The sequence below is a fragment of the Elgaria multicarinata genome, chromosome 1 (assembly GCF_023053635.1).
Source record: "Elgaria multicarinata webbii isolate HBS135686 ecotype San Diego chromosome 1, rElgMul1.1.pri, whole genome shotgun sequence".
Classification (NCBI taxonomy): Eukaryota; Metazoa; Chordata; class Lepidosauria; order Squamata; family Anguidae; genus Elgaria; species Elgaria multicarinata.
The window spans coordinates 115,119,029-115,132,873 of NC_086171.1; the positions used below are offsets into that span (position 1 = coordinate 115,119,029).

The 13,845-nt window shown below is 39.2% G+C and overlaps 1 protein-coding gene across 3 annotated transcripts in view; it reads right to left on the minus strand.

Annotated features, from left to right (window-relative positions):
- DENND1B (DENN domain containing 1B) overlaps positions 1-13,845 on the minus strand; it is a 211,527-nt gene that overhangs the window by 18,703 nt on the left and 178,979 nt on the right. For all 3 annotated transcript variants that reach the window (XM_063135069.1, XM_063135071.1, XM_063135070.1), the window contains 5 exons: positions 11,152-11,242; positions 9,208-9,248; positions 8,629-8,697; positions 5,090-5,146; positions 4,171-4,281 (listed from right to left, as the gene is read on the minus strand). In XM_063135069.1, the coding sequence (XP_062991139.1) occupies positions 4,171-4,281; positions 5,090-5,146; positions 8,629-8,697; positions 9,208-9,248; positions 11,152-11,242 (369 nt within the window). The remainder of the gene's footprint in view (positions 1-4,170; positions 4,282-5,089; positions 5,147-8,628; positions 8,698-9,207; positions 9,249-11,151; positions 11,243-13,845) is intronic.

The following is a 13,845-nucleotide window of genomic DNA, read 5'->3' on the forward strand; positions in this document are numbered from 1 at the left end:
CTTTTGATACCAGGTGAAACCGTTTTTATTTTCTCAGTATCTTAACAGTTTATTATCTTAGTTTTTAACTTTGCTGTTTTAAATCTGTATTTTAAATCTCTAAAAATCTCTGCATTGCTGCTCGGTTTTATCCTTTTATATTGTATTTTTATACTGTGTTTTTATACTGTTATTTGTTTTATACTTTGGATAGTCTTCATGGTTTTAATTTTTGTGAACAGTATAGAAATACAATAAATAAATAATACCAGGGAATGTCAACAGTCATCTAAATGTATTTTTCAGCATTCTTGATGTATATGTCCAAAACCTGCAAACTATCTATTTTTTCAGCATTGACAAAATTAAATGGTGATTGTCAGCGTTCATATATTAATGGTGGAATTCACCAAATATTGGAAATTCACTATGTTACAACAGCCACATTCACCAAACGACAGAAGTCATTATATAAATTATGATATCAACGGATAGAAATGAATACACACTGTTGTGTAAGTGGATCTCAGAGATCAAGCCATTAGCGTTCTGGGCTGGTACTATTCCACTTGTTACAGAGGGCAAGCAGTGTTAAAAAACACACAATGTAGCTCAGTCTCACAAAGCACTGTGCTTGCAGCATTGGACAGATGGAAATGTATAGACTTTAAACATGGCTTAGAATGTTTGCTTTGTGACTGTATATCAAATTGTGCCGTCAACAAAATAAAATTAATTTAAAACAGCAATATGACAAACTAGCTTAGGTAACTGATTGCTACTAATTGCAGCTACTGAGAAGTAAACCCTGTCCATCTTGAACTGGACTGGAACGATTATTTCTGCGTCTTTACAATGAATTCTGCTTGGACTTTTTATGAGTGTCTTCTGAAATATCAGAAGTGCCTGTCCCATTGCAAATACTTACCTGCCAGCCCTTTACTATCACCAACCTCCCCTGTAGCCAGTTTCCATTCATAAGGGACCCCCTTCTCTTTTCCTTAAGCCTACTTTCCAACAGCCATGAATTGGGGGGTGGGGGGTGGAGAGAGAGACAAAGTGGAGGCTATTCCTCTGGGCCTTAATTTGGGCCAAACCCTTAGATTGGGGCCAAACCCTTACCAACTGGAAGCGTTCATTGCAAAGATCTTGGGGGACTGTAGTTTCCCAGGACTCCTGGGTGCTTATTAAGGGAGGAATCTCAGAATGGCTACACTTATTTATGAACTGCGCCGAATTTTAAGGGAATTTTTCACAGATGATTAAAAAGTGTTTGTTTCCAAACCGCTTTCCCAGTTCCAAAACTTGGCAACATCGCGATAATTAATGCTCCTCTAAGTTAGCTAATGCCTACACAAAATGAACTTACTGATATGGCTCTATTTAGGAAAGTAAACATTACTGTCTTGGAAGAAAGACAGTATTTGTCGGTTTGGAAATCAATAAATATATAAATTATTAATATATTTTCATTTATCCTTTCTCCACAATGTTTGTATTTATCCTAAAATTTGGACTTTTTATGCTTAGCTAGCTAACGAGTATAGAGCAGCATGAATCTAAAACATGTACATCTCTTATTAGTAATAATTGTGTGCAAATAACTGTAACTTGGAAGTTAGTTAACACTCAGCAATGACATGAATATAAATAATATTCATATGTAGATATTTCAATGGAGTCATTTGATATAATTTTAAAACTATAAAATCAATGAGACACATGGGGACGAAACGGACTAGAAATGTGAACCAGTAAGATGTTCACTAAAACCCACACCAATCCAGATTTTCTATTTTATGCTCTCTTAAAGTAAATGTTAACACACAGAAGCCATTGTTTTCTATCTCAATCAAAGCAAGCACACACGGTTGACACAGGGAAGGACTCTGGCGTAGCAGTAGGCTTCACTTTTTAGATGCAAAAGGTCTTGCTTTCAGTTCCTGGCATCGCTTGTTAAAAAGCACTGATAGATAAGCTAGGAGAGGCTTCTGCCTGAGATGCTGCAGAGCATTTCTGCCAGTCAAAGCAGATAGTATAGGGGTAGGTAAAGGGTGCACAACCCACATGTGCTGTCCCCCACCCACCCAGGCCTTTATTGTGGCCCACGTGGTTGCCCGGACTCTCCGGCGTCAAGTTCTTCCCTGCCAATTTCCTTATCACTTGTACTTCCTCCCCACAGAGTTCCTCATACAGATGGCTCTTTCCCCACCTGTGCTAGCAGTGAGGAAAATGACATCTATATCAAGATCGCGGGGGGGGGGGGGGGAGGGGTGGAAACACACTCTTCACCCCCTCCTTCAGATGTCTTGATACCGACTGCCCTTCCGTTGTGTGAAGGAATGCCCCTTCTCACTGGGCCATTCCTACTTCTATAGCCACTGTGGAGGATCATCACTTGCCACCACGATCATCGCTCGCCACTCGCCATCCCTCCCTTCACTTCCACCACCACCCTAACTCTACACACACACTCCTTATTTAATATATCCTTTTTCTCTAAGGGAGCTGGTCATTAGGCTTGAGACAAACAAGTCAGAGGTACAGGTATAATAACCAAAGATAAAGAAAAGTTTAGTTTAAAAGGAGTAAAGCATGAAAGTGTATTATTTATTATTGCTGTTACTTTAGGAACAAGGTTTCTATGTGATTGCTTTTAAAAACAGGGCTTCTATAATGTTACTGTTATCACCAAACAGGTGTTAGAAGCCCCTGTTCCTAACCCTAATCAAGCCTATTAGGGTTGAATTCCCCTATCAAATTCCGCCCCACTGCACAGCCTAGCAATGAGGGCTTGATAAGCAGGCCTCTCTCTGATTGGGTTTGACTACAGCAGGAACCTTTAAGGCTGTTCACTAGGCTTCCCCTGAAATCTTCAGTTTGCTCCAGCAGCTCCTCTGTCTTCAGATCTCCACCACCATCTGAAAGCTGCTTGAGGAGTCTTCTTTATCTCACTTGCAGATGTGCTTCAGCTTCCACCTCATGTGCTCTCAGGTCTCAGATTGAATTCCTGGTCTTGTGGCTGCTCTTTGTCCTGGCTGATGTCTTTGTCAGGCTCCCCACCTCTCCTGAAAGCACCTCCTGATGATTCTTCCTGACAGACTCTTTGCACATAACAGCAAGCCACCATGGGCAGTACTGCAATACTTCTCACTATAAAAATTCAAGACCCAACAAGTGTGCACAACAGCTTGCTGTTTTGTGTGAACCTGGAGAAGATGGGTTGTTGGGGCCCAACTCAGAACCTCTGGGTTGTTTTGGAGCCCAACGACCTACCCTAGCTGGATTCACACATAACGACAATCTGTTGTGCACTCCCACCACAGCTTCAATTTCCAAAATGGTGGCCAGTACTGCAGCAATAAGCCCTACAAGGAAATTCACCCACAGTAGCTTCTTGTTATGTGCAAACCATCTCTTTCTAACAGATTATCCACAGGGAAAGTCCTCTAGATGCATCTCAAAAGATATTTGCTCCAGTCAGGTTCCTCCAGCTAAACAATTTTGGTGTGGTCAATATTCCATCACACCACCTCTTCCAAACTCAGGACAAATAAGCAGCTTCAGAATGTTTAGCTATTTTCCAATCATATTGTACCAATTCTGATCCAACATTCCTATATATAAGACAGAAACCTGACTGCATTCCCCTCTCAATGGTAACTCCACCAGCACACCATATTTACCATGTATCAGTCCTAAGACAAATAAAATACATGCATTTTTTCCTTCTACTGTAAACCTATTCAGTCCTTCAGTCATTGAAACAAAATGTAACTGTTAAACTTTTACCTGAGCTTTACCTCAGTTTCTGCAAGTAGCAGGGAAAGAGTGACCCGTCCATATATGAGTATGTGTGTGCATGCATGTATGTTTAGATGTATGCATAAATGTGTATGTGCAACCCCCATCATATGTGGCACTCAGGACCGAAAAGGTTATACATTCCTAGGCTGGATGGATCAATGGCTTAATTCTGTATAAGGCAACTGTTTCGATGAAAAATATCCTTTTTAAAAAGTTGCCTTTGAGGAATAAATTGCATTTCTTCAATATCTGCAAACAGGAAGAATATTCTTAAATGTCTGTGAACTGCCCAGAGCGCTTCGGCTATTGGGCAGTATAAAAATGTAATAAATAAAAAATAGTTTAATGTTTAGCAATGATCATGAAATTACAGTGTCGCCTTACCTGTGCAACCCGTCTTTTTTCTGTGTTCAATTTCTGTGCATTGTGCGATGTGTAGATTGGAGTGTATTGCACAACACCCAAGCTACAAGTTCCATACTCATCTTCTGTTTCCTAGAGAAGAAATTTAAGATTGAAAAATATTTGAGCATACATGTATATATTCATATATTTATATCTACACACACACATTTCTGCTGAAAGGGATGGGGGAATGTATGTCATTAAAAATAAAATCTGTCACCAAATAGAACTTAAACTTTGCAGTAAGGTGTAATAGCTGCCAACTAACTTCTAAATAAGATGAAACTTTCAAGAACAACAATTACAACCCAATTCATGTTCTTAGCCTTGACATTTGAGGGAGGGGGAAGCGATATTAAAGCTACAAATGAATATTGCAGGTGAACAAATAAAAAACAAATAACTGAATTAAAAAAAGCAGTGCCTTGATCTGATTCCGCCAATACTTTTATATTGCTGTTTTTGAAAGTTAAAGAGGTTTTAGCATGCTAAAATACTGCCACCATTTACAGATCTTATGAAACCTAAACAGACAACTACACCTTCTGAATTACATTTCTCTGGTAAAACTTGCTTGCCTTAAATTCTCAGCTTGAAGCAAAGGCTTCAATTGTGATATCAAAGCAATCAGCTTTATGAAAACATACATCCTGTTAACGTATCTTTGAAGACCTCTGTTTTTCCATGATAAATATGCAAACAATAAAGAGATTATTCAAGTGGATGCATAGAATGACAGATAGTTGCCAGAGGGCTCGTTATAAAAAATGTATTGTTGAACAAAGGGCTAAGCATATTTCAAAAGTCATTAAAAACACAAATCTTGTGGGATTTGTAAGGTATGTGCTTCAAACCGAAGCAAGAAACAAGGTAAGGAAGTACAAATTCTGTTACATACCTTGTGTTTCAACTTACTCTTCACCTCTTTTATTCCCTGTTTTGCATGGTTTTTTGCCTAAGAAAGAAAAAGAAAAAAAGGACTAACTGGATTTGTAAAACAATGGTTTGAAGAGTGCACTATATGAGGTGAAATTTAATTAAAAATCAAACCTCTCACATTATGTGGTATAACGAAGGGAAATTACTTCCTTTGTTAATTTCACACATGATTGCTAATAAGGTTTGAGTGCATTAAGAGTTGGATCTCGGCATATGCATATCTGTGTTACAAAAATGCACTAATTAAATCGACATTTCCTTAATATTTCTTTTATGTGAAATGGTACATTTGTAGAAACAAAGACTTAGTTCATCCACATGCTGAGTAGGGAAAAGTTCAGGGCAGCCTTCTCCAACCTGGTGCCCTCTAGAAGTGTTGGCTGGAGGATTGTGGGAGTTGTAGTCCAACATTGGAGACCATTGGTATTTTTATTAGGTTTACTTTTTGTCACACTAAAATGATCAGTCAATTTTCATTCCACTTCGTGACATCAGTCTGCACAAAAGAAAGAGTTATGGCTTCCCTTAATTTAGAGATGAAGTAACCATTCTAGAGGCTACGTTTTCCAGGTGTAACGTAAATTTTCTTGACGAAAACATTAGGTTTAAAGAGAAGCAAGAGGCCCTATTTGGATTCAGTTTAGCTGGTGGAAGTCTTCAAGCAGCTACAATGATTAGCACCGATTAGCTTTTGGGAAAGATAGATGACCCTTTGAATCGTAACAGGGAATGCGTCTCACAGATTCATGGACCCAGGGAAAGAAATGGGCTATAGACTATGCCCTTCCCACACTATTAAGCCTGCATTCTCTCTCCAAGACTTCCCACCCACCATACAATTGGATTCGGAGTATATGGAATGTGCATCCATTTGACTTTGGGTGGCCTTTGTATACTGCATTGCTTTCAAAGAGCTACACACTTCAATGTGCCCAAGTGCCCAGTGAAAGTAATGCAGTGCAGAAAAGCAACATCCGTGCTCCGATATCCTTTTAGATGCACATCCAAGTGAGAAGACTGCCCATCTGTACTGCACTGTAGTCAAAAGAGTATAAACTTCGGTGCAAGTGCACATTCCATTTTAAACAATGCAGTGCAGACAGTCCTTCCGAATTGGAATGTGCATCCCTATACAAAGCATGAAAATTTCCACAGGATTACACATGCAAAATATTGTCTAATAAACAGATTTTGATTGCGTCCAGTGTTTTAGGTCAGTCAGAGAGGTTTACAATGAGTAGAGGCGAGCCCTGCACAGCTGCCAGGGTTACAGTACCTTGGCTTGGCCTGGCATTGATTCTTATCCTTGTTTCCCTTTAGGACCTGGTGGAGAGCTGCCGTTTTAACTTTCTACAATGCTTCAGAGTGATGCTATGTCAGGGTATTGTGGGAGATTAAGATGGCTGATGCTGTCCGCCAGTTAAGGGGAAGGGGCCCAGAGAGGACTTTGCCAAACCTGAACCCAGCAATGGGTAGAGGAATAGGCATATCCAGAGCTAGTGCTTAAAGGATTATAACTGGACAATCTGTGGGAGAAAAAATTAGTGGGGAAACAGAGAAGAAGAATATTCCACCAACGTGTTAATGAACTGTATGTAAATTATGAATGAGCACATAACTATCTGAGTGCCTTTAATGTATTTACCTGGATTATTTTTCTTCATAAATTCACTGTGATTTTGAACTAATGTACAATTACAAATTCTCTTTTAAAAATGAGATTAAGGAGCTGTTTATTTATTGATGACCATAACCTCAAAGGAAGGCTGTGACTTGGAAGAACAGTTTTCAGTCAAGGAAGTCTCTCTCCCCGCCGCCCCCACCTCCACAAGGTTTGGCACTTAGGGCTGCTTCACACATGATGTTTCTGTAACACTAAGATAATCTACATGTAGAGGGAAGGGGCCCAAAATTTGTATGGTGATGTTCAGCTTCACAACACCTGCCAATTACTGTGACGTCTTGTAGCATGACTCCTTGCAGCAAGCAATTTTGGGGATGGAGCTATCTTGACTGCAATGAATAGTCTAACCAAGCAGCATGCAGCTGGAATTCTCATGTCACCCAATTCCATTTGAGCAGCTTTCCCCAAGCTGGTGCCCAACAGATGTGTTGGACTTCAATTCTTCATCATCAGTAGAGCCAATGGTCAGGAAGCTCAGGAGTTGTAATAAAAAATGTCTAGAGGGCACGACATTCAGAAAGGCTATAATTGCCTCTCACTGAAGTAAAACACCAAGGTGCCCTTAAGTCCATATGTGATTATCCTCAGCAACACCTAAGTTTGCAGCCAACTGACTTGTTTTACATGTTGATTTAACATGTAAATCAATAACATGTTAAATAACATGTTTTGCTTGAAAAAAGGATTGTTGATTAAAAAAAATACTATAGTTATTATGAGATACAAATAAATAGTCACAACAAATGCTCTGATAATACACTTCTTTTTACAGTTTAATCTTCAATATATCCAACAATTGTGTCTGCAAACTCTTGTCTGAGCTAGTGATTTATAGCCCCATCCTAGGAGAAAGAGAGGCAGCCTCTTCAGAGTCAAGCAACCAGGCAGGCCTTATCTGGAATAGCCACAGTGATAAAGTTGGAATTCACTGTAGTGCTGAGAGGAAGGTAAGTTATTACTAAGAGGAAAAAGGCAGAATCCTACGTATGTTTAGATGGGGAAAAAGTCCTACAACTTTCCACATTCCCCAACCAGCCTTAGGATTCTGCCCTAAGGAAGTGTTCATCTGAAAGTTAATAATGGTAGACAGTGCTTAGGCAAAGAGGAAGATCTGTGCTGGGGAAATTACTGTAAGATAAGGAGCTAGGGGTGGCGACGGCCGACAGAAAGCTCTGGCGTGGGCTGGTCCATGAAGTCACGAAGAGTCAGAAGCGACTGAACGAATAAACAACAACAAGAAGCAAGAAGGTTGGTACAGGAGAATTGAAACAGGAAACTAGTAGTAATGGGGAGAGGGGAAGAGGATCAGGCTGGAATTTTAGACCACAAAGATGAGTAGACGTTGCTGAGATTCCCTGCTGTGCCACTATGGAAAGAAGCTGCTTTGGGTAGTATTCGTATGTAATGAGTCTCCCACTCTGTACCTAGCAAAATGGCCATCAGCTTGGATAGATGGAAGAGTGGAAAGTGCATGTAAACAGATCATGCTATGAAATATGGTGCTGGGTGGATCCCTAAATTGCCCCTCCTTCTGCTTGTGGCCTGCTCTATTATTCCCTTCCTGAGGAAGGAACTAAGGAAGGTATTAATGGAAAAACACTATCCACATCCTAGGGTGGAGTGGATCTTGGCAAGAAGAACAGGAGAAATGTAGGAGTTAAGGCCCTTGCCTGCCAGCCTCAATTCCTAGAAATGATCATGGCTATTCTGAAAATGAGGATGTAAAATAATGTTTTGTAGTATCTTGGATCAAAATAGAACACACAGCTGCTTCTGCAACTGCAAAAATGAAACAGGAGAGGGACAGATCTTACATATCGGTATGCTGTTTTCATAGCTGGGCTGGCTTTGTTCATCGCTGTGTTGATCAACGCTCCTCCTTTCTGAAATATACAATATATAAATATTCTGAAACATACAAAGCATAAGTTAATCGTGTTCTCAAAGCATGTGTAAAATGATAAGGTTCTGCAAGAAAAACTACACCCTTGGTTAACTTAAAATGCAACTCCCAGTGCTGCCCCCTTATATGGCACTTTGAAGATTTCTACAGCTGCATTTTGTCTACTTTGTCTGCTACCACCCAAAGGTCATAATATGTCATTTCTATGGCTGACACATTTATCAATGCACTGTAACGTAATCATATAGGGCACAATCCACCAGGAAGTTCTTCTTCATAAGCTCTGATTACATAAATGGATGTTGTGCAAGACAGACTTACACAGAGGTTCATTGTACATATATTTTCATATCTATTGTACAAATTCCTAGAGGTTTTCCTGTAAGTTACTACACAACAATATTATCACATTGTGGTAATGGATGGAAACTACTGACACATTTTGTATTGCAGGAATACCGGAATACATAATACTAGCATTCTTTCATACCTTTACAGTATACACCCACTGGTGATATGATCTTGAATTTCCTAAAATATAAATTAAAGGGAAACAGGAAAATTAGAAATACTTTAAAATCTCTATAAAACCAAGCACAATATTCCTTAGAAATTTACACAGTCTTAACTTTCTATTGAATTAAAAAAAACTCAAATTTCATGCACTGAACATTAGCATGATTTATAAGGGTTCTTCTGCTTTATTTCCAATAGCACTTTAGGGTGTATTCCTTTCTTTGAGGAAACCTATCCCTGATAGAAAGAGAATTTTAAAAGGATACAGGTATTTGTTGTACAATCTTATTTTGAAAATTCTTTAAGAGAATTATTTAAGAGGACTGATAAATATATTGAAATTATGGTTTGTTCATAAGGTTTGAAAGTGGGTGTAAGAGTATTAGATGACAGATTTAGAGTATTAAATGACGGATTTCTTTTCTGCCATCTACAATAGCTACTACCTTTGTAGGTGAGGCAAATGAGGCAAATGGGAGAACTACAAATATATATATGTTCACTGGGTACTATTACTCTATTAAATTGCTCACAGTGGTCAAGTTAAAATTTGATTGCATGAAAAAGGTAGCTTTGCGTCCGAAGGCATTTAGCAGCACAAGTAAGACCTATGGGTTTAGTTTTTAGATATTGAGAGTGAACTTATTGTTCATTTTAAGGCCATGGTAGTTGCTACAGTGTAAACCTCTAAACTAATAATTAAGGCTTGCAAAAATGAGAACACAAGGGCTTTACAATAGTTTCAAAAGTCTCTTAAACGCAATAGTAAAGCTGACAAGTAGAGCTAGGGTAAAATTCTGTTTACTTTGCACCTGATGAGGTAAAGCCAAAACACTAAAAACTTACCTTACACTTCTATGGGTGGAACTACAAACTGTAGATCCATGTCTTACTTTCTAGTGAAAAGTGTTTTTATGGTTTTTAAAGTTTGTATATTATCTGTTTTATGTTTCTATGGGTTTGAAATTTTGTATATCTGTTTTCTTAAATGTTCCATGTTTTAATCTTTGTAAACTGCCCAGAGAGCTTCAGCTATAAGGTGGTATATAAATGTAACTACAACAACAATAATAAAAATAACAAGAATATTAAAAATCTTTAAAGCCACTGTTTCTATGGCTCTGTAGGATCAGACTCCATTGCAATTAATGAGAGGGCAAAAACTAAGGGGAAGTTTTTTAGAAAAAGTGTCCCTGTCTCTCTTTTAGGAAGAAATGTTTTGATGGGCACAAATCACGGGACTTTTCCTGCAGACCCACACACATATAATCCAAGAGTGCAGAAAACACACAAATTTACTCTTAAAATCAAAATGGTGATTTTAAATCAGGTGCCTTCACCATTTCGAGCCTTGCTGTTGAGGATGAGCAATTTCACTTTTAGACTATCACCATTACCTTCCTCGATACATAGTCTGCAAACATACCAGACCCTACTACACATAGCAGTTATAACAACATACTCTCTGGAGTTCAAATACAAAGCACAAAAGCTTCTTCAGCCACTACAGTTTAGATAAGTTTGATTGATAGACCAAGAATTTTGAGATTACATTGTCCTCTACATAGAAGCGAGTCCAATGGAAGAAATTTTATATTTACCAGTTTTGTATTTTCAGTAACATTATATCTGTTTTGTATATCTTATAGTTGTTTAGTGATGGGGAAAGTGTGTTCCCCCAGATATAGTTGGACCATAACTCTCCCCATAGCCCTAACTATTGGTATGCTGGCTAGGGCTAATGGCAGCAGCAGTTCAACGACACCCGGAGGATCACGCATTCCCTTCCCCTGCTCTACAGGGTTAGCCCCAAGTTGAAAAACAACTTTTTAAAAACAACAACATTGCCATCTTTCACTGTTTCCATCAATGCAGCATGAATGAAAGGCCCCAAAGTAGTATAGAAGTAAACCTATACCTCCACTGAAGCCACCGGCAGAGATTTCGTCTTCAAACACGTCGGAGAACCCTTTTCCTGCATTTAGCTTTGCAAGCCGACCTTCAACAAACTGCAAAAAAAGAAAAGAAAAAAGGATGAAAGCAATGATGTATTGTCAAGGGTTCACATTTTAAAAATTCTAATTTATTAATTGTGCTGCAGAAGGTGCCAGAGTTGAAGAAATGCTTCCTGTTTAGTAATATTCATTGTCTGTCAGTCCAGCTCTTTCCCTTTTTCTTCTATTTCTTGATGGCTGTGAAGGGCTGGGCGATGGAAAATAAACTGAAGCTTAATCCAAATAATATGCAGTTAATCCATGTTGGTCAAGAGAGTTTCTCTTCTCGGAATTGGGACGGGGTGATCCTGTTTTGGATAGGATCACACACTGCTTGAACAAGCAGGAGAATTGTTCTGAAGCAGAAGATTTTAGGAAAGTAAAAAACACACATCTCTCATTAGATCCTCATTAGATCTCTCATTAGATCCTAGACTTTATTTATCAACTTCATATTTTAAAGGCATGGTGTCAAAAGGATAAAGGGGGCACTTTTTGCATATGATACTGGTAGCAAGATAAATGGATGCAAATACTGGGAAAGAAAGGCAACGGCCTTGAATCTTCCAGTTCCTAGCTACAATCAATCTTGCTGCAGCCAGCAAATTCGTTATCAATTCCTTGATTTCCTTTTTACATTTTAAATCTTCAAATAGTGACAGTAATGCAACTTTTGGTGTTCGTTCTATCTTCATTTCCACAATTTCTTCAATCTCCAAAAACCCACCTTCCAAATTTTTTGAACATAGTTGCATTATGGCATCATATTGTATTCTGTATGTTTTATAACAGCATTTAAAAAGAAAAAAGAAAACAAAGTGCAGTTTAGCAGTCTGGAGATATCCATGATTGAGTGGAGTTTTTTTAGAGGAGGTGGTAACTAGAAGTGCCTTTTAAATTCTGTTTCAGTTGCTGCATCAGCTGTATCCCCTCCTGGGGAGGTCAGGCCTAGTCAGCTTTCATTGCTTTAGCTTGACTATTGTGGTACGCTTTATGTGAGCCAGTGGCTCAGTTTGGACAGCACATTTGTCAATGCAGTGTGAAAACTCCGCTCAATGGTTGAGTTTTTAGCGGGTACTCCCCATACAACATGTTCTAACTCCACCGTTGTGTGACTGTGGGCTACCATGGAGTTGATTAAAATCCATTGCGATATTTGATTGACATTTCCTCCACCCTCTCTCCTCCCCCAGTCCTCCTGATGGCATCCCATCAGCCATTGCTGCAAAAAAAAACCAATCCTGGCAGCCCCCCTAGATAGGGTGACCATATGAAAAGGAGGACAGGGCTCCTGTATCTTTAACAGTTGCATAGAAAAGGGAATTTCAGCAGGTGTCTTTTGTATATATGAAAAACCTGTTGAAATTCCCTCTTCATCACAACAGTTAAAGTGCAGGAGCTATACTAGAGTGACCAGATTTAAAAGAGGGCAGGGCACCTGCAACTTTAACTGTTGTGGTGGAGAGGAAATTTCACCAGCTTCTCCATATATACAAATGACACATGCTGAAATTCCCTTTTCAATACAACTGTTAAAGATACAGGAGCTATGTCCTCCTTTTCATATGGTCACCCTACCCCTAGAGCGGCAGTCACTCCTTTCGCCGCTTTTGCCAGGGAACTCTGTACCCAGTGGGAGAAGTCAACTCAACACAACAGAGAACTCCGCAGAGTCCGCCACGCAACACAATGATTGTGCAGGAACTCTTCTCTGCACAGCGTGGATATTCTGTATGGAGTGTTTTCCAAAAAAACCTCGACTGTTGCATGGAGTTTTCCCGCCAGACAACACATTTCTCACTAGTGGTGTAACAACTCCACCGTAGAGTTCTAAAAACACTGTTGACTAACGTGTTGTCCAAACTAAGCCAGTGTCTGAAAATATTTGACTCATGCAAATGGTGACCCAAGGTTGCCTGCTAAGAATGGCCACTTGATGCATACCACTCTATTGTTTTTTTAGTCCACACTGGTTGTCTATCCATTTCCAGGTTTAATTCGTCATCTGTAAAGTCTAAGACTGCAATCCTGTACCCTGAAAGGTGGCCTAGAAATATTTCAAATTAATTAATAAAAAAATCCACACTGAACTCAGTGAGACTTACTTCGGAGCAGACATGTATAAGATATAAATGGCTTAGGATATGGCTACCTGAAGGACCTTACCCCCATATATTAATGCCTTCACCAAAAAGACCCTGCTTCTGATAGATTCCCAGCCAACTTCAGTTGGTGAGGGCACTTAGAGCAAGACCTCAGATGTTGAACAGAGTACATGAGGGCACAATTTGTGACATGGCACAACATCATTACTGATAATGGGACATGCTAGTTAGTTTCCAATTTCCTGGCTTTATGGACCTTGAGCCAACCTTAGATAGCTTTAACTCTGTTCCTAAACCAGCAGGTTTTTTGATAATTGAATTTCTCTGGTTTTTAGAAACGGAGATTTATTATTACAGTGTTCTGAAAAGAAAAAAAAAACACAAATGAAAAAGAGAGTGATTTCCTCAGCCTTATTTCCTCACTCTTCTCTCAGCTGAGAGTTTTCTGCTACCCCTCACCCACTGTCAGGATTGCTAACAGGAACACTGGAATACTTCTGAAAATGTTGAGAG